This window comes from Dendropsophus ebraccatus, chromosome 4, assembly GCF_027789765.1.
Source record: "Dendropsophus ebraccatus isolate aDenEbr1 chromosome 4, aDenEbr1.pat, whole genome shotgun sequence".
Lineage (NCBI taxonomy): Eukaryota > Metazoa > Chordata > Amphibia > Anura > Hylidae > Dendropsophus > Dendropsophus ebraccatus.
In genome coordinates, this window is record NC_091457.1 from 64947092 (window position 1) to 64970537 (window position 23446).

At 44.3% G+C, this 23446-nt stretch overlaps 1 protein-coding gene across 1 annotated transcript in view; it reads right to left on the reverse strand.

Moving 5' to 3' along the window:
- The window catches only part of TSNAXIP1 (translin associated factor X interacting protein 1), a 61286-nt gene that overhangs the window by 31824 nt on the left and 6016 nt on the right, over positions 1-23446 (reverse strand). The window contains exons 2-5 of the mRNA XM_069965954.1: positions 18769-18856; positions 18023-18135; positions 15530-15653; positions 4871-4964 (exon numbers count right to left, since the gene is read on the reverse strand). Of these exons, the coding sequence (XP_069822055.1) occupies positions 4871-4964; positions 15530-15653; positions 18023-18135; positions 18769-18856 (419 nt within the window). The remainder of the gene's footprint in view (positions 1-4870; positions 4965-15529; positions 15654-18022; positions 18136-18768; positions 18857-23446) is intronic.

Consider the following 23446-nt stretch of genomic DNA (forward strand, 5'->3'; position numbering starts at 1 on the left):
TTGACAGTCAGAATGAGTTAATGCAGAAAGTCAATATTTGCAGTGTTGACCCTTCTTCTTCAGGACCTCTGCAATTCTCCCTGGCATGCTCTCAATCAACTTCTGGACCAAATCCTGACTGATAGCCGTCCATTCTTGTACAATCAATGCTTGCATTTTGTCAGAATTTGTTGGTTTTTCTTTGTCCACCAGTCTCTTGATGATTGACCACAAGTTCTCAATGGGATTAAGATCTGGGGAGTTTCCAGGCCATGGACCCTAAAATCTCTATGTTTTGTTCCCTGAGCCATTTAGTTATCACCTTTGCTTTATGGCAAGCTGCTCCATCATGCTGGAAAAGGCATTGTTGATACTAAACTGCTTGGATGGTTGGGAGAAGTTGCTCTTGGAGGACATTCCAGTACCATTCTTTATTCATGGCTGTGTTTTTAGGCAAGACTGTGAGAGAGCTGATTCTCTTGGCTGAGAAGCAACCCCTCACATGAATGGTTTCAGGATGCTTTACAGTTGGCATGAGACAAGACTGGTGGTAGCGCTCACCTCAGCTTCTCCGAATAAGCTGTTTTCCAGATGTCCCAAACAATCGGAAAGGGGATTCATCAGAGAAAATGACTTTACCCCAGTCCTCAGCAGTCCACTCCCTGTACCTTTTGCAGAATATCAGTCTGTCCCTGATGTTTTTTCTGGAGAGAAATGGCTTCTTTGCTGCCCTCCTTGAGACCAGGCCTTGCTCCAAGAGTCTCCACCTCACAGTGCGTGCAGATGCACTCACACCTGCTTGCTGCCATTCCTGAGCAAGCTCTGCACTGCTGGTAGCCCGATCTTGCAGCTGAAACACTTTTAAAGAGACGGTCCTGGCGCTTGCTGGTCTTTCTTGGGCGCCCTGGAGCCTTTTTGGCAACAATGGAACCTCTCTTCTTGAAGTTCTTGATAATGCGATAGATTGTTGACTGAGGTGCAATCTTTCTAGCTGTGATACTCTTCCCTGTTAGGCCATTTTTGTGCAGTGCAATGATGACTGCACGTATTTCTTTAGAGATAACCATGGTTAACAGAAGAAAAACAATGATGCCAAGCACCAGCCTCCTTTTAAAGTGTCCAGTGGTTTCATTCTTACTTAATCATGACAGATCTCCAGCCCTGTCCTCATCAACACCTACACCTGTGTTAATGGAGCAATCACTGAAACGATGTTAGCTGGTCGGGTCGGGCTGGCTCTCCCCCAGGTGAAGGGGTGACAGGTTCCCTTTAAATCTAAATCAAATTCTGTATATGTACACTAGAATGATTTTAAAAGAATGTACAAAAATCCAAACAACAATCTTCGGGTATTTTAATGCAGATTTTGACCAGATATCAATAATCATACCAAATTTTATATAATTTTACAATATTGCAGACAGTAATCGGAAATGTTGTATTATTCTATATTCTCCATTGGGCCTGTTATAAGCATTCACTGTGGAGGCTAATACACAGAGGGCTGTTTATGCCATGAGGCGAAATGAGTTTATTGCTCAGGCAACAGATTTGTAGGGGTGGCAGATTTTATGGTTTCCCCTCAGGCAGTAGAAAACCTGGAATGGGCTCTGAATACATACATTTCAATAATGTGAGATTGGGAGGACCAGAATGATCTCCTTGGTATTGATTCCCTGCAGGGTCTTCTAATGAGCAAAAATTATGAAATGGAGTGCTAAATCTAATCAGACAAAGGAAACATAAAGGACCCAGAAGGACCATTGCTTTATATTTCAATCATTTAGACAGCAGTACAGTCATGGCTAAAAGTTTTGAGAATGATACAAATATAAATTTTTTACAAAGTCTACTGCTTCAGTTTTTTAAATGGCAATTTGCATATACTCCAGAATGTTATAAAAAGTGATCAGCTTAACAGCAATTACTTGCAAAGTCAATATTTGCCTAGAAAATTAACTTTATCCCGCCAAAACACATTTCAACATCATTGCAGCCCTGCCTTAAAAGGACCAGCTAACATCGTTTCAGTGATTGCTCCATTAACACAGGTGTGGGTATTGATGAGGACAGGGCTGGAGATCAATCTGTCATGATTAAGTAAGAATGAAACCACTGGACACTTTAAAAGGAGGCTGGTGCTTGGCATCATTGTTTCTCTTTTGTTAACCATGGTTATCTCTAAAGAAACACGTGCAGTCATAAATGCACTGCAAAAAATGGCCTAACAGGGAAGAGTATCACAGCTAGAAAGATTGCACCTCAGTCAACAATCTATCGCATCATCAAGAACTTCAAGGAGAGAGGTTCCATTGTTGCCAAAAAGGCTCCAGGGCACCCAAGAAAGACCATCAAGTGCCAGGACCGTCTCTTAAAAGTGTTTCAGCTGCAGGATCGGGCTACCAGCAGTGCAGAGCTTGCTCAGGAATGGCAGCAGGCAGGTGTGAGTGCATCTGCATGCACTGTGAGACGGAGACTCTTGGAGCAAGGCCTGGTCTCAAGGAGGGCAGCAAAGAAGCCACTTCTCTCCAGAAAAAAAACATAAGGGACAGACTGATATTCTGCAAAAGGTACAGGGAGTGGACTGCTGAGGACTGGGTAAAGTGATTTTCTCTGATGAATCCCCTTTCCGATTGTTTGGGACAAGAGCAACTTCTCCCAAACGTCCAAGAGCAGTTTGACCATCAACAATGCCTTTTCCAGCATGATGGAGCAGCTTGCCATAAAGCAAAGGTGATAACTAAATGGCTCAGGGAACAAAACATAGAGATTTTGGGTCCATGGCCTGGAAACTCCCCAGATCTTAATGCCATTGAGAACTTGTGGTCAATCATCAAGAGACTGGTGGACAAACAAAAACCAACAAATTCTGACAAAATGCAAGCATTGATTGTGCAAGAATGGACTGCTATCAGTCAGGATTTGGTCCAGAAGTTGATTGAGAGCATGCCAGGGAGAATTGAAGAGGTCCTGAAGAAGAAGAAGAAGAAGAAGAAGAAGTCACTGCAAATATTGACCTGCTGCATTAACTCATTCTGACTGTCAATATAAGCTTTTGTTACTCTCTTTGTTCTGTATGTGATAAAAACATCTGACAAACACACATAAAAATCAGAGGGCAGCAGATCATGTGAAAATATAATATTTGTGTCATTCTCAAAACTTTTGGCCATGACTGTAGGACTTGAGAGAAAGCTGTGTGATGATGTAGGAAAAGAAACTGTGATGATGTAGGAGAGGAAGCTGTGTGTGGAAGCTGATGTGGGAGAGGAAGCTGTGTGATGATGTAGGAAGGAAGCTGTGTGTGGAAGCTGATGTAGGAGAGGAAGCTGTGTGATGATGTAGGAAGGAAGCTGTGTGTGGAAGCTGATGTAGGAGAGGAAGCTGTGTGTGGAAGCTGATATAGGAGAGGAAGCTGTGTGATGATGTAGGAAGGAAGCTGTGTGTGGAAGCTGATATAGGAGAGAAAGCTGTGTGATGATGTAGGAAGGAAGCATCTGTGTGAGGAAGCGGATATAGGAGAGGAAGCTGTGTGTGGAAGCTGATATAGGAGAAGAAGCTGTGTGATGATGTAGGAGAGGTATCTGTGTGAGGAAGCTGATTTAGGAGAGGAAGCTGTGTTTGGAAGCTGATATAGGAGAGGAAGCAGTGTCATGATGTAGGAGAGGTATCTGTGTGAGGAAGCTGATATAGGAAAGGAAGCTGTGTGTGGAAGCTGATATAGGAAAAAAAACTATGTGATGATGTAGGAAGGAAGCTGTATGTGGAAGCTGATATAAGAATGGAAGCTGTGGGGTGATGATGATGTGCTGTGTACAAGATATCCAAGTATTAAAATTGTTTCATGACAATAGTAATAGAGGCTAAATATGACAGCCCATACAGTTTCCACATTTTGTAGGACTCTGGTGTAGCTACAGTGGTTTCAGTTGTTCCAAAATCCTGTTAGCCAACAGTCCACCATCGCATCAAGCCCCACTGGGTAAGGTTCAAAACCCCCTTATGCTGTCTGCCATGAGAAGGCTTGTATACATGAGCACCTGGAAGTGGAGGGAAGCTAGGATTGAGAAGTGAATATATGACTAAACATAGAGGTCTAGACTTAGTTCTGAGCTAAATTTAAAGACACAGTCTGGGAACGCCTAATAGGGGCACCATGGTGTATTTTACAATCTGAAAGTTGTGCTGTGTGTCAGTTCATGAATTTATATATTTGTAGGACTGGTCTGTGATCTCAGCATCTTTCATATGTAATTTGCCAAATACAAGAACATAATGGGGGAGATTTATGAAAGGGTGTAAATATACACCTGGGGTACACTGCCCACAGCAATCAATCACAGCTACTCTTTTATTCTACCAGAGCTGAAAGCTGAGCTGTGATTGGCTGCTGTGAGCAGTTTACACCAGGTGTATATTTACAGCCTTTCATAAATCTCCCCCAATGTGTTGAAATGACCCTCAATATATTTTCTTTATTAAAATGCATACATACAGTATCTCAAAAGGGGTTAAACCAAGAATATAATTCATCACCTATCCACAGAGTTGGTGATAAGCATCTGATCTGTAGTGGTCTGATCGCATGGACCCCCATGCTGCCTTGGCAGTACCATAGCAATTAAATGGAGCACAACTCCAGAAAATAAAACATTTCCTACAGGACATACAGCAGCTGCTAAGTATGGGAAGACTTGAGATTTTTTAACAGAAGTAAAATACAAATCTATATAACTTTCTATAAGTTGATTTTAAAGACAAAGATTTTCGCTGGACAACCCCTTTAACTGCATGTCTCATATCAGGCTGGGAGATGTGCATCCAGCAGTGGCTTATTTTTTTATTTGAACTACGCAGGAGAACAAACATAAGGTGAAATGTTCATACTCACCAAGAGTGACTTCATACTCATTTTTTATGGCACAGAGCAATGGTTTGTAAGTCTTAAAATCCTCCATGAAATAATCAAAGACATCTCTGTAAGGCTAAAGAGGAAACATAAAATAAGAGGGGGTTCAGTTTACATGTGATGAAAAAGGTCTCATTCAGACAGGCATACTATGCTTGTATTTGTAAAGCCACTTGAATTGCAGAAGGCTGGGTTTTAAATGTAGAATACAGACAGTAAAACAACTATACATCTATGCTTGCTACTGAGCAGAAACAGCGGTGCATTTTTATACTACTACATCAGGGGAAACATTTTATACTGCAGAACGCTCAACTTTAAGGTCAACATATGTATGAAATTGCTCCTAACCAATAGGATATGTTATTTCAGCTGATCTAAATGTTGCAAAATGTAACATAGCAACTGTGCAACTTGTACATTGTGATCAGATTGCCTCCAAGATGTCTTTTTTCTAAAATAATAGGCCCAAGCATGATAACCTGTCTTGGTCCTGCACCCGCTCCAGTTCAGCTGTGTCCTTCTTATATACCGGTACCCAAAACTGTACACAGTATTCCATGTGTGGTCTGACCAGTGATTTATAAAGAGGCAAAACTATGTTCTCATCTTTAGCATCTATACCTCTTTTGATGCACTCCATTATTTTATTAGCCTTGGCAGCTGCTGACTGGCACTGATCACAAGTTGAGTTTGCTGTCCACCAATACCCCCAGGTCCTTTCTGGAAGCAGTTTTACCCAGTGTTTTACTATTTAGCACATAACTGTACTCATACAGATACAGATGCATTTTACTTATACAGATTTCTAATGTTACAAGACTTGCATATGGATGTATATGAGTTTGTTGCAAATTATGGTAATATGCTTTCTAAATACTCCTTCACGCCCAGAGTATAGGCTTATTAACCCCTTAAGGTCAAAACCAATTTTCGTTTTTGCGCTTTTGCTTGCATTTATTCACCTAGAGACCCATATGAGCCCTTATTTTTTGCGACACCAATTTTACTTTGCAATGACAGACTTTATTTTCCCATAAAATATGCTGTGAAACCAGAAAAAAGTCATTTGCGCTGTCAAATTGAAAAAAAAAAAGGAATTTGTTTTAATTTCAGGGAGTTTCGTGTTTATGAAGTTCACACTGGGGTAAATCTGACTTGTTATGCATGTTCCTCAAGTCGTTACGATTACAAAGATATATAACATGTATAACTTTTATTTAATTTGATGGCTTTAAAATCGCTCTATTCCCATGCTTATAGCGCTTTTATCCTTTGGTCTATGGGGCTGTTTGATGTGTCATTTTTTGTGCCATGACATGTACTTTCTTTTTTTTTTTAAATAAATTTTTATTCAATTTTCAGAATTTTGATTTACATACAGACTTACAAACACCCCATCTCTCGAAACAATTGGAGAGAGGGAAAGAACCAACAGTGAAATGTAACATATTCAAGATACAGGCAGTAATACATGGTGAGGAGACAGAGGTATCCGACATGTCACAGGATAACGCAAAGCAACTTAATTTAATTCACATCCGTGTCTGGATGTGATAATCCTCCAAATCTTGACCACATCACCCTTAGTTCGACAGACTCCTCCCCCCCCCTTGCTTCCCCTGTCCCATCACCCACCCTGTTTCTGAGGCACAAGGACATCTGAGGAGACCCATTGTGACCAGGTCTTCCCTGAAGTGGCTGCTAAATACGCAGGCACCCCAGAGTTCCTGCCAGATCATGCCGACAATACCACTCAGTAAGTCTGAAGGGGTACATTATGTCATGTATCTCCTGAGCTGTGTGATGGGATTCCAGAAAGGAGCGCCAGCGATCAAAAAACCCCTTAATCCCTGAATGCTTGTGCCTTTCTGCATAGACTCTATCTATGCCGAAGAGTCGTTTTAGCTGGGATATTACCATAGGGACATCTGGAGTCTTACCTGAAAGCCACTCCTGGAACAAACACCTCAATGCTACGTGTATGACTATATGTACTATGTCAGGTATCTTTACCACAGTGTCGTCCTCCGGGGGACGTAACTGATGGAAGAGAAAGGCCTGGGGGGAGTGTGATATCTCTATCTCCCAGTGTGAGTGAACATAGGCAGCTATAGCCCTCCAGTATGTTTGGGTGTGCGTACAGCTCCACACCCCGTGCCACAGGTTAGTGAGGGGTTGGTCACATTTTGGGCAGGCTGTGATTCTATCAGGAAATTGCGGAGAGGGGAGTATGTTAAAACCGTAGAGTGCATTATGTGCCAATTTGAAATAAGTTTCTCTCCATCTTTCGTTTATTATACATTTTCTGACCTTTTGCCACCCTTGCAAGATTTGTTCCTGGATTTGTTGGTCAGACGTCCATCTAACCCAAGATGGGAACAGGGCTGCCTTGTCAATTTTTAGGAAAGAATCTCTAAGGGCATTATACAATACTGAGATGGAAGTCTTTCCAGGAGCGGCTCCCATGATGCCATCCAGAGTATGGTTTTGGGCCTCTTCCCCCAAGTTCCGCAATCTGGTAGAGCAGAAGGCATATACCTGCTGAACATAGAGGAAGTGAGACCGAGGAATATCAAATTTGGACAAGATTTCTGATGGGGTAAACCATTGCCTATCCACAGGGTTAATCAAATGGCCCGCCTGGGTGACTCCCCTGGCCATCCATTGCACCGCCCATCCTGGAGAGCTTCCCCAAGGAGGTTCTGGATGTCCAAAGAGAGGCATCCTTTTGGACAAGAGAAAAGGAAGTTTAAATATCTTTCGTATCTCCCTCCACGCCATCACTGTATCTCTCAGAATGGTAAAGCTCTTAAGTTGCGCCGGCATTCGGGAGTAGGAGGTGTGGAGAAGTGCTACCGGGTTCCACGGCTGAAGGAGCGCTGACTCTAGAGGGAAATTAGAATGGTATGAGGACCCATGTAACCAGTCAATAACGTGACGGAGAAGACAAACTATATTATATCCCCTAACATTTGGGAAGTTGAGTCCCCCATCCAATTTGCCCAGGGCTAGTTTCTGGAAGGCTATTCTTGGGCGCTTACCCGCCCATATGAATTTAGTGAAAGACTGGCGAAGTTTATTTATGTCAGTGTGTTTTATAAGCAGGGGTAGAGTTTGAAGTGGGTACAACAACCGTGCAAAACTGACCATCTTCACCAGGTGGCAGCGCCCCATAAAGGTGATCGGTAGCTGTGCCCACTTACGCAGTTCCGCATAAATTTTATTCAATAATGGGGGGTAATTTAAGGAGTACAAAGAATCCGGTGTTTTCCCCACCTTGATCCCTAGATAAGTGATATGTGTCTTTGCTACTTGCATAGGGGGTGGCCTATTTACCTGTACCCAAGGGGGGGGAGAAGGACCTAGAGGGAGGAGCTCGCTCTTAGTAAAATTAATTTTATATCCTGAAAGTTTACCGTAATCAGTCAGGAAAGAAAATAGTGCGGGCAGGCTAACATGGGGGTTATTAAGAAAAATTAGGAGGTCATCCGCAAAGAGGGTCGTTTTAACTGCTCTGTCCCCCACCTGTATGCCCTCAAACAAGTTCGATGTTTCTAGATATTTGGCTAGAGGCTCTATGGTCAAGTCGAACAATAAAGGGGATAGTGGGCATCCCTGTCGGGTGCCTCTTCCTAATGGAATTGGGGCTGATAAGAGCCCTGGAGTATGGACCCTCGCCACCGGAGCAGTGTACAGGCCCCCCAAAAATGTCTGAAAGCGCCCTCCAATGGAGAATTTGTCTAACACCGCCCACAGCCAATCCCAGCGAACATTGTCAAACGCTTTCTCCGCGTCTAGAGACAATAAAGCAGGGTTGTCGGTTGGCTGAGGGCGGTGTCGGATCCTGTCCAAGACTACCAGCACTTTTCTAATATTAGTGACTGCCGATCTATTTCTAATAAAACCCACCTGCGCCTCCCCCACCAAGTCAGGCATGTAATTGGCTAGTCTATCCGCCAATATTTTGGTCAATAATTTAATGTCATAGTTTATTAGCGAGATTGGGCGGTATGATCCCGGGTCTGTGGGGTCTTTACCCGGTTTAGGGAGAACTTTTATGTACGCCATTTTTGCTCCTGCCGGGATATTTCCTGTGGTGAACATGGAATTAAAGTGTGTAGTGAGGCTAGGCACTATCTGGTCTGTTAATGTTTTAAAAAATTCCCCTGTAAACCCGTCAGGTCCGGGAGCCTTGCCATTTGAGGAGGCCTTTATAGCCCCACGTACTTCCTCCTCAGTGATTTCTGCGTTTAGCACTTCCTGTTGCTCCACAGAGAGGGAGGGAAGTGATAAATCCGCTAGGAAAGTGGACAAGCTACCCGTCTCTGAAGGGGGAGTAGAGTAGAGTGACGTGTAATAATCCCCCAGAATTTTATTGATTTGGGTCGGGGCAGCGTGCAGGGTCCCCTGTTGGTCTCTCAGCGCTAGTACATGAGCCGGGGGGTGTCTTCCTTTCGCAAGTCTAGCCAATAGTTTGCCCGCCTTATTACCGTGGCGGAAAAATTCCACCTCGCCCTGGGTACGATATATCCTATCCCTCCTGTCCAGCCATAACTCGTAATCAGCCTTTGCTGCCTGCCAGGCCTCCCTGTTGGAGTCAGACGAGTCCCCCAGGTAGGCCGTGTAAGCGCCTCTAAGGCGATCACTCGCCTTTTTATATTGGGTGGCGGTTTTTTTTTTCATTGATGTGACATGAGCTATCAATTTACCTCTAAGGACGACCTTACTGGTTTCCCAGAATAGTTGAGGAGTGGATTTGTGTTCCGCGTTATAGTAGTCGAACTCAGTCCACCACCCCCTCAGAAGCTCAACAAACGTTTCATCCTCCGTCATATAGGAGGGAAACCGCCAGATAAACTCATTACCCGTCGGGCAGGATGGGAAGAGGGTCAATACAACCGGTGAATGGTCCGTGATGACCAGGTCTCCATGTTTCACCGATTCTATCCTACGGCTGAGAATTGGGTTAGTCAACATGTAGTCTATTCTAGACCATGACTGGTGGGGGTGTGAGAAGTGGGTGAAATCCCTATCAGCTGGATGTGTGAGGCGCCATGCGTCCTCTAGCCCTGTCTGTTCCAGGAAGCCCGGCAGCACTTTATCTCTAGACCGGAATGGCGTAGGGTTAGGGTTCGTTGAGGGCCCCTTCCTATCCTCCCTTGGATCGAGGACAGTGTTAAAATCCCCTCCCACTACTTTCCATTGTGTGGCATCTGAATTTAGTCTATCCGCCAGTCCTGCAAAAAAAGTTATATTGTCCCCATTGGGGGCGTATATGTTAAAGATGCTATATTGGTCCCCCTGGTGGTCTATGATCAGGTGCGAGACCCTTCCCTCGGCATCATGTGTATGCGATACTAGTTTAAATTGGAAGGACCTATGAATCAGCGTGATCACTCCCGCCTTACCATTCACTGATGGGGACCCATAGACGCCTCCCACCCAGAATCGTTGCATTCTATTCATGTCCTCCGCCTCTAGGTGGGTTTCCTGCATCATTACTATGTCGGGACGGTGTTTCTTCAGAAAGCGGAGCAGTTGCACCCGTTTATTGGGTGACCTTAGCCCCTTTACATTCCATGTTACGAGCCTAACCATGATAAGTCTCGACAAAGATAGAATGCAAGGATAAAGTGTAGTAAGAGGACCGCCTCAGATAGAGTGCCGTCAGTAATAAGCACCCCATGACCCCCGACCTGTGTAGGCTCATGCTTATGGTTCCCCCTCCCCCCTCCCCCCGATTGCACTGAAAGAGAGACAAGAACATAGAACCATGTGACCCCTCTACCATATACCATCTGCCTCCTGCGTGAATCTCTGTGTACATAAAAACAACAACAAAACATAACCAAACAAAAGTGATTTTTCATCTCGTGAGAGGGTCTGATAGCATGAGACTGCCTCTCCATCCTCGAGTGTGAGACTTCTCTTTTTTCAGTCATGCAACGGGCTCCCGTGGGGGCGCCACTGCATAAGTATACAAAAAGTCACGCCCCGAGGACCAAGACATCAGCAGGCCCATATCTATGTCAGGAAGGAAAGTGGTAAAAGAGAAAAGATAACCATAACCATTTAAGCAGGTGTGTGCGAAATACTTGCTACTGTCCCTCATGCAGCAGGATTACAGCCTCGCTGTCGACCATCTCAGTCGGGAGAGGGAGATCTGGAGTAACTTCTGGCGCGTCTGGTACGTCGCATGCGCCTGCGCTGCTCCTTGGGTGAAGACTGTTCCGGCCGGCATACTGTACTCTGGGCGGGGCGGCCCTGTGACCGCTGGCTGGACGGCTGTGATCCACTGAAGGGTTCATTTCTCCTGAAAGCTTCTTCCGCCAACTTAGGTGACTTGTAGGTGGACATTGAGCCATCATTATGAAAAATGCGCAAAGTGGCCGGATATTGCAGCTGAAACTTCTTTTTCGCCTTGAATAAAGCTGTACAAACGTTGCTGAAAGCTCTGCGCCGTTTTGTGACTTCTGCAGAGTAGTCCTCAAAGATCATGAGGCGCATGCCCTGTACTTCCAGGGGTTGGGACCTCTTCCTGTAGGCTCGCAGGATGGCCGTTTTATCGTTGAAGTCTAACAGCCGGAATATAACTGGACGAGGCCTCGCTGTCATCACGTCCCGCGTATTTTCGCGGATGCTGGGGGGCATGCCAATTCTGTGTACCCTTTCAATCCTACACGCATGGGGCAGGCCGAGGGTTTTTGGTATGTCCCGCTCACAGAATGATTGCAGGTCAGCTGTACCAATTTTCTCTGGTATCCCTATGATGCGTAGATTGTTTCTTCTGGAACGATTTTCCAGGTCATCTATTTTGTCCTCCATAACCTCGGTGACGTCGTATAACTGGCGTACACGAGAGCGGAGGAAGTCGTTTTCATCTTCCAGAGCAGAAACACGCTGTTCCACCACCTCAATTCTGGTAGCGTGGTCAGTAACTTCCTTGCGTATCTGGGACAGAGAGGTTTTAAAAGCATCCTCTATTATCCTCTGCATATTCGGGAGTATGTGCTGTGTAACTGCTGCTGCCAATAGCTTATAGTCAATGGCGGGTGATAGTCCTCCCTGTGAGCAGGCATTAGCATTGCTGGCAGCACTGCCTGTTTCCCCAGTAGATCCCAGCAGCTGGGCCTGGGCATAGCTCTGTGGCATAGTTCCCTGTATTGGGGTCTGGGATAAAGATGCAGGACTGTCTGGGGGAGCTTGATTCTGGCAGAGACCCCCTGATATTGTCTTTGCAGGCTGGGGCTCTCCCATAGGGAGCGCATGGCCGCCGGCCCCGGGTACTGTGTCCCCCTCCTTTGTGCCGGTTTGCTGCGAGTCCCGGCCGGCTTCCCTTCCCCACACTCCACCTGTACTATTGGGGGGCTGTGCCGGTCCCGCCGAGCTGCTAGTGTGGTGCCGCTGCCCCGGTTCTGGGTCTCGCCAGCCTTCACTTGCCTGCTGGGGACCTCCTGTGGCAGTGTTCTCCTCCTCCTGCGGCGCCATCTTGGATTCCTCTGCCGCCATGCGGCCCGGCGTCTGGGGCTGTTTCTGTGTGCTGCGGAGCAGGTAACGCTCCATCTGCTGGTCCCCCTGCTGCTCGCCCGCTGTCCCGTCTCCTCGGGCTGGTCTGTCGCCGCCTGCGGCCGTTTTGTAAGGGTCAGTGCCGCCTCACCCCGGGAGCTCCTCCGGCGTGCGTCTTTACATGACCGCGCCGGAACCGGAAGTCGACGTGTACTTTCTATCGGTACCTTGATTGCGCATATGCGACTTTTTGATCGCTTTTTATTACATTTTTTTCTGGATTTGATGCGACCAAAAATTTTGCACTTTGGAATGTTTTGGCACTTATGCCGTTTACCGTGCGAGATCAGGAATAAAATAAATTAATATTTCGGGCGATTATGCGCGCGGTAATACCAAATATGTTTATTTATTTGTTTATTTATTTATATTTATAAAATGGGAAAAAGGGGGTGATTTGGATTTTTATTAGGGGAGGGGATTTTTTATTATTAAAAAATAACATTTTTACTTTTTTTTACATTAACTGGAAGTCCCCCTGGGAGACTTGTATATACACAGCACTGATCTCTCATCGCACACCTTTGGCATTCTAGCTATTAATCTGTTGAGGTAAGCTGGAGAAATTGCACCCCACGCTTCTAGAAGCAGCTCCCACAAGTTGGATTGGTTGGATGGGCACTTCTGGTGTACCATACGGTCAAGCTGCTCCCACAACAGCTCAATGGGGTTCAGATCTGGTGACTGCGCTGGCCACTCCATTACCTATGATAGAATACCAGCTGCTGCTTCTGCTGTAAATAGTTCTTGCACAATTTGGAGGTGTGTTTAGGGTCATTGTCCTGTTGTAGGAGTGATAGCCTTCCTTATTCAGAATCCCTTTTACCCTGTACAAATCTCCCACCTTACTAGCACCAAAGCAACCCCAGACCATCACATTACCTCCACCATGCTTAACAGATGGCGTCAGGCATTCTTCCAGCATCTTTTCATTTATTCTGCGTCTCACAAACATTCTTCTTTGTGATCCAAACACCTCAAACTTGGATTCATCCGTCCACAACACTTTTTTCCAGTCTTCCTCTGTCCAATGTCTGTGTTCTTTTGCCCATCTTAATCTTTTTCTTTTATTGGCCAGTCTCAGATATGGCTTTTTCTTTGCCACTCTGCCCTGAAGCCCAAAATCCCGCAGCCGCCTCTTCACTGTAGATGTTGACAAAGGTGTTTTGCGGGTACTATTTAATGAAGATGCCAGTTGGGGACCTGTGAGGCGTCTGTTTCTCAAACTAGAGACTCTAATGTGCTTATCTTCTTGTTTAGTTGTGCAACGCGGCCTCCCACTTTTTTTTCTACTCTGGTTAGAGCCTGTTTGTGCTGTCCTCTGAAGGGATTAGTACACACCGTTGTAGGAAATCTTCAATTTCTTAGCAATTTCTCGCATGGAATAGCCTTCATTTCTAAGAACAAGAATAGACTGTCGAGTTTTAGATGAAAGTTCTCTTTTTCTGGCCATTTTAAGCGTTTAATTGACCCCACAAATGTGATGCTCCAGAAACACAATCTGCTCAAAGGAAGGTCAGTTTTGTAGCTTCTGTAATGAGCTAGACTGTTTTCAGATGTGTGAACATGATTGCACAAGGGTTTTCTAATCATCAATTAGCCTTCTGAGCCAATGAGCAAACACATTGTACCATTAGAACACTGGAGTGATAGTTGCTGGAAATGGGCCTCTATACAACTATGTAGATATTGCACCGAAAACCGGACATTTGCAGCTAGAATAGTCATTTACCACATAAGCAATGTATAGAAGGTATTTGTTTAAAGTTAGGACTAGTTTAAAGTTATCTTTATTGAAAAGTACAGTGCTTTTCCTTCAAAAATAAGGACATTTCAATGTGACCCCAAACTTTTGAACGGTAGTGTATATACACAGCAAAGATCCATTAGATCGGTCATACATTGCACTGGCCTGCTGCAGGCCAGTGCAATGTATTGCCAAGCCGGGATCAGTGTCATTGCGGCGCTGAGTACCGGCCCGGCAATGTATTGCTGAGCCGGTATCAGTCCCGGCCCGGCCAGAAGCACGGATCCCGCCCTGCGCGATCGCATCGCGGGGGGGAGATCCGTCCCACTAGACACCAGGGACACCGGGTGCATAGCATCTAAATGCAGCTGTCAGGTTTGGCAGCTGCATTTAGATGCTTAATTAGCCGGCGCGGCAACAGGACCCGTGCCGGCTAATAGAGGGGCTGCCCAGCTGTACATAACATCCGGGAGCAGCGCCGTTCAGAGCATCACCATGACATATCAGATACGTCATGGGACGCTAAGGGGTTAATAGCCAAGGAGAGTATAATATAGTGTAGGGTCTATCCCAGGTATGAGGCGATCTTACCGTGGTGGGATGGTACACACTATTTGCAAATGGTATGCCAAGAGCCTCATTATTTTTGTAGAGATTTTCTTTAGCAGTTGGGGGGCTGTTTTCAGCAATTTTTATATCTGTATTGGATTTGTATCTTGCCATTAGAGGTCAGCTGTTGCATTTTGATTTTTTGTGTCTGCAATTTCAGCCATAGCAAAGTGTCCCTGTCTAATGTGAATGGTGTTGAAGGAGAGCTGACCAAAATTGTGTTTTTGTCTGTGTTATACATGCATACTGCCTGTTCAGATGTGCCCTGATGTGTGCAAATACACACTGTATCCTGTGTGTGGGCACTGCTACACTTGTAAGAGTTCTTTTAAAATCATTGTCTGTCGAGCTCGCATCGCTATCGCTGGGTTCCCAGTCTGAATCATATGTCGACCCCCTGCTTTCGCCTCCACTTTCACAGCATGCAGTCTCACACATACTAAGAGTATTGCTGCAACATCCCCCTCCTGCCAAATATTTCCAGAACTCAGAAAGACAGCCTGTAACTTCTGCTTTTCTCTGCCTACAGCAACAAAGGCATGAATAGTGAGAAAAAGTCAGCCTTCTCTCCACTCCTGCAGCTGCACAATTTATTTGAAGGATGGTCAGGAACGTCCTTGCAGAGTTATATGTTGACTAGCCATACATTTCTAGACTTTCAGTGGTCTGCAAATAGTTAAGCATGCATTGATATAGGTATTGATTCTGTAACTGACCTGTAACCTTAGTTCTTGAGAAACTATTTTAGCTGAATCCAGAGATTGCAGTTCTCTTCTCAAGTAGGACTCAAGTTTTTCCAGATATCGTGGCTTGGACACGGTAGCATTTTCTCTGCCAGACCTGTGGGGTAATAGATAAAAAAAATTTACTCTAGAAAGACAAACAACACTATTTACTTCTAAACGGGCACCTTCCTTTCAACAAACTTTGCACAGATCAAAAGTGAATATAAGAAATTCTGTGATATGTTTCATCAGAGCACACACCACACTTCCAAAAGACTAATAATGGTGCATTTACACAGGCAGATTTATCTGACAGATTTTGGAAGCCAAAACAAGGAATGGATTTGGAAAAAGGAGAAATCTTTCCTTTATGACCTGTTCCCTGTTTATGGTCTGTTCCTGGCATTGGGTTAAAAAAATCTGTCAGATAAATCTGCCTGTGTAAACGCACCATTAGAAATCTCCTAAACAAGCTGGTTTTAAATTATTCAATAGGATGACGGTAAATCCACATCTCTTTGCTCCCTGGGCCTCCTCAGCCTCTATATTGCTGTGCTCACTGCACCATTTTCTGATGCCACCAAGTGTTAATAGGTTATTCCACTCAGGTAAAATACATATTGAATCATCCCTCCTCCTGGAGACTAACAATTCATTCCATAAATGTCATTATCTTTTCTGTCTCCTTCCCCCAGTTCTGAACCTGATAATTTCTGCTGAAGACATAGAAAACTATGTGAGCTGCTCTCTCCATCTCTCCATCCTCCCCTCTCCCTGCAGAGACGTTTAAGTACACAGTATCACTGGTCAGCTGTTTATGCACTGTGAGGATTGAATCACAGTAAGGTCCCAAGTAACTTAACATTAGATTAACTCCCCCACATTACACAGTGCAGAGACAGCTGGCCAGGGAAAGCGTTTACACGCGCCATCTTGGGGAGGAGGGAACAATTCAGACACACTTTTCTATGTCTTCAGCAGAAAGCAGCAGGCTTAGAACTGGGTGAAGGAGACAGAAAAGGTAATGATAAGTATGGACCAAATTGTTAATCTCTAGGAGGGGGGATGATGTATAATTGACATGTATTTTACCTGAGTGGAATACCCCTTTAAGACATAAGGTGCTGTGGGGAATACAAAGTCCTGACACTGGCTGGTGTTAGGACAGAGTATGGATGGCAGAAAATTAAATGGATAAGGCTCAGGGAGTGTTTGTAGAATGATGTTTTATTCTCTCTGGTATAAGGTCTGATTAATTGGTTTGAATAGGTTAGGGGTTCTGAATTATTTTGGGGGCTTGAGCGGAAGCCCGAATAAATTTTGGTGCCTGGTCTGAGATGACGATGGCACACTTTTATCTGTCAATGGTTCTGTTATGGGACATGCTGTGCATGTCAGGTCTGCATGGTCAGGATGCTTCCTCCTACTTGTGGGCGAGAAAGAAGCTCCCTTATCACTACTGACAAGTGTCATGCTTTTATGACAAAACCACTAAGGATATCTGATAACATACATATGGTAAACTGTCTTTATCCATAAAATATGAATTTGATAAGCTATCTTGTGGTTAGGATCCCCGCCAATCACACAACAATGTCCTGTCCTACTGATAGATGGAATAGAAGAACATATTCAACATACTTTGCTGTTTTCTCTGTTTGAGAAGCAACGTTGTGAAGATTAACCCTTTCATGACCTGGGGTCATTGATGCATCAATGCCCAGGTCATCTTAGGATATAAGCTCATGGGATCATAATGATCCCATAGGCTGATGTCCCTATGTGTGTCTGCCAATCACACTGCTGCTATATGCAAAATGTAGCAGATAGCAGCCTACTGTCCTGGAGTCCTGAACGGCTGACATACGGTATGGGAGGGGGCGGGCTGAGCAGCATTGGGAGATGCTGCCTATGTGAGCTACACTGGAGGGGAGGGGGCGGGGGTACGGGACAGAGGGGGGCAGACTGGGCCGGACGGGAGGAGGCTATGCAGGCCCAAATGGACTTGGAGGGGGCGAGGGGAGGGCGGCACAGGAGGGGGCGGACTGGGCGGGACGGAGTGATGCTCCCGGACCCAGGCGACACCCCAAATGGTCTTCGGCCCCTAATTTGCATAGGGGCAATTAGCGATTTTCGGAAGATTGCGGAGGCGCAGAGGAGCGGTTCTAACGGTTCTAGCGGTTCAACTTCTCAGGTAAAGGGCTCTTGCGGCATATCAGCAGGTTCTCTCGGCAGAACCTGCTGATGTGTCGCTTTAAGCGATCGCAAAACGATTTTTCCATACGATATATTGTTCCGTCTAAACGCTGATAGTTATGAAAAACACATCTTTCTTGCGAAATCGTTAATTGTACGATCGGGCCAATTATCGCTACGTGTAAACCAGGATAACACCAGTTGATTTAAAAGAATTTTTTGCTGGAGTACCCCTTTAATGGTTTACTCGTTAACTGGGGCAAAAATTTGAAGAATTATTCTACTAACCTGGCACTGCGCGTATCAGATTCTGCACACGGTTTGTGCTTTTGAATGATGGTCTGACCTGCTCCATTTGCTGGCCAGGTAGAAATGTTACCAATTGCTGAATTTACAAGAGTCTACAAGAAAGTCAATTTAAACATGTAATGCAAATGTTTCAATGAAAGAGTATTACTACAAAAAAAGATCTGCATCAGTTGTAAACCAACTATAGTCAGGGCGGATGGGTACACTGGGGGCGGCAGTCCAGCCCCCAGTGCACAAAAATGCCGAATTAGCATAAGGAATAAACTTATAATATCACAAAAATGGCGCTAAGACTGAAGTTAAGAGACTTAGCACTTTTTTAGCACTTACTTTTGTTTATAAAGTAACAGCTGCAAATATTTGACATCTTAGGCTGGGTTCACACTACGTTTTTGCAATCCGTTTTTTGCAAAAAATGGATGAAAGACTGATGAAAAAAACGGATGCAATTGTGTGTGTTTTTCCATTGACTTCCATTATAAAAAAAATTGATCAAAACGGATCAGTTTTTTTTTTTTTTTTTTAACGGACACAAAAATGAGGTCGACTACGTTTTTGTGTACGTTTAAAAAAACTGATCTGTTTTGATCCCTTCTTTTTATAATGGAAGTCAATTGCATCCGTTTTTTTTTCCATCAGTTTTTCATCCATTTTTTGAAAAAAAAAAAAAAAAAGGATGAAAAAAACGGACTGCAAAAACGTAGTGTGAACTCAGCCTTACTTACTTTGTTAATGTTGGGTTGGGCAAAAGCATACACATTTGATAAGTCTTCTTGATCACTTCTTGATGTGGAAAGTGCAGGAAATTGAGGCCTTTGGAAAATAAAAGAATAAATTAATACATGCATGTAAAGCTGCAACAAGCCAGTTCCCTATAGTGCACAGGTGAAAGTGACAGGCTGTTGTGGCAATAACTCTAAAGTTTTGACTACTAAAGCCCTCAGACAGCACAGTCAATATGGATCTACCCTACTCAATAAAGGCATCCAGGCCCAATAAATACTCTCCATGACAGTTCCCTGATGTAGAGTGCCACAATGTACATGGATGTCTTATCCTACAAATCTTGTTAAAGGGGTAGTGCGACGCTAAACATTTATTAACTAAATAACACACATTACAAAGTTATACAACTTTGTAATGTGTGTTATGTAAGTGAATGGCCCCCTTCCCCGTGTTCCTCCCCACCCCGGAAGTGTGGTGCAATATACTCACCAGATGACTGTCAACCCCGGCCGCCATCTTGGGACAATGACGTCATCCCAGGGAGGCCAGCCGAACCACTCCACCCGTCCCCCCTCTGCCGCATCATCAGCTGCTCAGCCGGCCTCCCGAAGAAGACGTCGTCGACACAAGATGGCGCCGGGGTCGACAGCGAACACATAAGTATAATGCACCAACACTTCCGGGGTGGGGGGAACACGGGGAAGGGGGCCATTCACTTACATAACACACATTATAAATTTGTACAGCTTTGTAATGTCTGTTATTTAGTTAATAAATGTTTAGCGCCGAACTACCCCTTTAACCCCTTCAGGACCAGGCAATTTTTTTTTTTTTGCGCTTTTGTTTTTTCCTCCTCGTGTTTAAAAGGCCATAGCGTTCACATTTTTTCACCTACAGACCCACATGAGCCCTTATTTTTTGCGCCACTAATTGTGGCAATCTTTGCAATGTCAAGCTTAACTTTTGCATAAAGTATGCAACAAAACCAGAAAGAAATTAAATGGGAAATTGGAAAAAAAACTGCATTTTTTAAATTTGGGGAGTATTTGTATTTACTCTGTTTGCCCTGGGGTAAAACTGACTTGTTATGCATGTTCCTCAAGTTGTTACGATTACAACGATATGTAACATGTATAACTTTTATTTTATTTGATGGCTATTAAAAAATTAAAACCTTTTTAATAAATTAATGTTCCTTTAAAATTGCTCCCTTCCCAGGCTTATAGCGCTTTTATTCTTTGGTCTATGGGGCTGTGTGAGGTGTCATTTTTTGTGTACTTTTTATCGGTACCTTGATTGCGCATATGCGACTTTTTGATCACTTTTTATTACAATTTTCTGGAACCAAAAATGCGCAATTTTTAACGTTGGAATTTTTTTACGCTTATGCCGTTTACTGTGAGAGATCAGGAATTTGATCATTTAATAGTTTGTATGATTACGCATGCGGCGATACCAAACATGTTTGTTTATTTATTTATTTTTATTTACTAAATGGGGAAAGGGGGGTGATTCAAACTTTTATTAGGGGAGGGGGTTATTTATTAATAATAAAAAAATTATTTACTTTTATACACACATACTAGAAGCCCCCCTGGGGGACTTCTAGTATCACTGCTCTGATCTCTCATAGAGCATAGATCTCATACTGTATAGATCCATGAGATAGGCACTCTATTGCTTTCGGCTGCTGCAGCTGAAAGCAATGGAGTGCCGAGCCGGGATCAGCGCCATTACGGCACAGACCCCGGCCAGACTCAGATGCGGAGATCGCTCCTCCGCAACATAGCAGGGAGGGGGGCGATTAGCTAATGCTAATTAGCGGGCACAGCGATCGGACCATGCCCTCTAATTGCTGTGGTCCTGGGCTACAAGTGGCACCCGGGATTGCGGCGGTTCAGAGCGGGGTCGCCACGCCGTCCCCCTCTGAACTCCCCCACCCGCATGAAGACATACAGTTACGCCCTCATGCGGGAAGGGGTTAATATATATTCCCTCTGTACAAATTTTTACTACTGATGCGGATCAAAGGGGTAGTGACACTCCTTAAGGAGAGCCCATCATAAAGACGTGTGGAGATATACAGACCATTGCTGCTCCACTGAGAATTCTGGGAAGTACTGATGCAAAATACTATTGTGTGAAAGTGGCTTAAAGCCAAGGGAAGGAGATACATGTAAATCTAAAATGCCATCTTTGTTTTCAGCACTACAGCAAAATCATATGTGACACAATGGCAACATATCTGGCATTACAATACACAAGAGAATTATGGGATTATTCATTACATTTTCCTATGTATGACCTGCAAAATAATAATAGTTCCAATTCAGAAGAAATAAGAAATTCTGCAAAAATAAATAAATAGCATTAAAAATTGGCATCTGGGCACTGGGGCTTTAAATGGTTAATCCTGTCTATACCTGCATTAGGGCTGGACTGTTACAATAACACAGTGCAGGACTAATATGTTATATAATATTATTAGATCCAATCCGTTCTCCAATGTTCCCATCCTTTTGCTCAGCTAATAGTAACACATATTGTTATTCATTTTGCTGTTACATATTTTTTGTTTTTCCAAACCAGGAAGTGGAAATGTAGAAATCCGTATTTTTCCCCATGTCTCCTTTCTACTGACAGATGGATTGTAGGTCACTGACGGATTATTCGAGATTATATCTACAAAGAATAGGTCAGGCTTAAGTACTCCCAATGCATTACACATTTTTTTGTGAAACTAAAAATAACACATTTTGCGATAAAAGGTCATTAGTGTCCAATGGTGCTAATTTAATTTCAGAGCAGTAGTTTGTGTGTGTGATACTGTGATGGTGATGAAAAGACTGGTCCAATCATCCATTGATCTACTGATTCATCTATTGATTAATCTAGGGACCTTAGGGCCCTATGACACAGAGTGTTATTCTGCCAAATTGGGCCGGATCATCGCTCCGTGTAATAAAGACAACAATTGGCCAATGAAACTATCATCAGCTGATTGTTGTCATTTAATCCATCTTAAAAATCATTGGCCACCGGGTGCACATCGCTATGTGTAATGAATGAATGTGGCTAATAAATGTGTAAAAAATCTTTTATACGTATCTGTTCACACTCCCCGTTGTTGTTTTACCTTCTGCCCGCTCTCTTCTAGCTTCTGACCTGCTCTCTAAAATGACAGGTCGCACAGCCAATCACTGATGATGGCACTTTCCTATCTAGGCCAGTGACTTCAGAGACCGGCTCGGACATTCCAGCAACAACTGCGGGGTATGGGCAAAAGCTAGAAGAACACTGAGGGGGAGCAGACAGTTATGTATAAAGTTAACTATTTTACACTTAAGGCACGGGCTGCATGGACATCACTAATGATATATACAGCCCTTGCTGCACAATTATCGAACAGGCTTAATAAGTGAATGCCGATCTAGTAGATCTGCACTCGCTTACATTAGTCATCCCTTAGGTGTGGATGCACTCCTCTACATTGACATTGCAACAAGAAAAAGTTGTGCAATTATGAAAATCACAGGAACGATATAAAATTATAAACAAATGATGGAAATGGAAACTAAACATTAAAAACATCTCAATTTATTCAGTATGGAGTATAAGCAAAACTCACATACATGCACTTACAGGCCTACTGACTAACTACTGACCAAATCAGCAGCAGGTGAGCAGTGTGCTCAATGGGAAATATGTCTGGTAGTCAAGTCATGGTCGAATATTTAGGCCATGCAGGCTGCTCATCGTAGCACGAGTAAAATGCAGCGTGGTGTTGAAAAATGGCTTCTCAGTCACTTTAGAGAAATGGTCCATGACTAAATCAATGTACCAGTGGGCTGTACCAAGAATGAAGACTATCATGCAGTATAAAACCCCACACCATAATCCTAGTAATAGGACCAGTGTTATGTTCCCCCATGAAGGCGTCTTCATGGCATTGCCAACATGATGTCTTCAGACCAATCTCCGGCTCTGCCTCAGAGACAAAAACAGGACTCGAGCATTCAGCGTGGCAGAACATTCCACAGACATTCATTAAAGGGGTATTCCCATCTGAGGTAGTTATTACTAAGAGATTGCAGGGGTCTGACCTCTGTGCCCCTATGTAATCTCGAGAAAGGGGGCCCCAAAATCCCTGCTAAATGGAGCTGTGGGACGCACATACACGTCGCAACTTCATTAATTCTCTACCAAAAAGATCTGACGTCAGTGTTAGGAACTTTCTGACCTGGCTCCTGCGGCGTCTTCTTTTGTCTCGGCTCCGGCGGCGTCCCTAGTAACCGCGGGCGCCGCGGTCCCACGTGACAGTCAGCCGGCCGGCCGGCACAACTGATGCGGCTCTTGTGCAGGCTGGGTGACAGATCGCTCTGCCACTCGGCCTGCAGCGCCGCAGCTGCATAGTTGCTGGAATCAGGAGACCGGACCAATCAGTCTCTGGTCCGGGCTCCTGATCCAGTATACAGTAAGTCAGAGCCAACCTCTAATCTCTGGCTATTAGGTTCATTCTGATCCCAGCTCCCCTTGTCCTATTCCTGCGAACCCCGTCCTAATTCCTTTCTGCCTGACTTACTCATGTTCTGACCTCCGCCTGACTTTTGACTATCCCTTGTGTTACTGATTTTGTACTGCGTTGCCCGTGTGGTTTGACTTGGATTGTTTCACTAT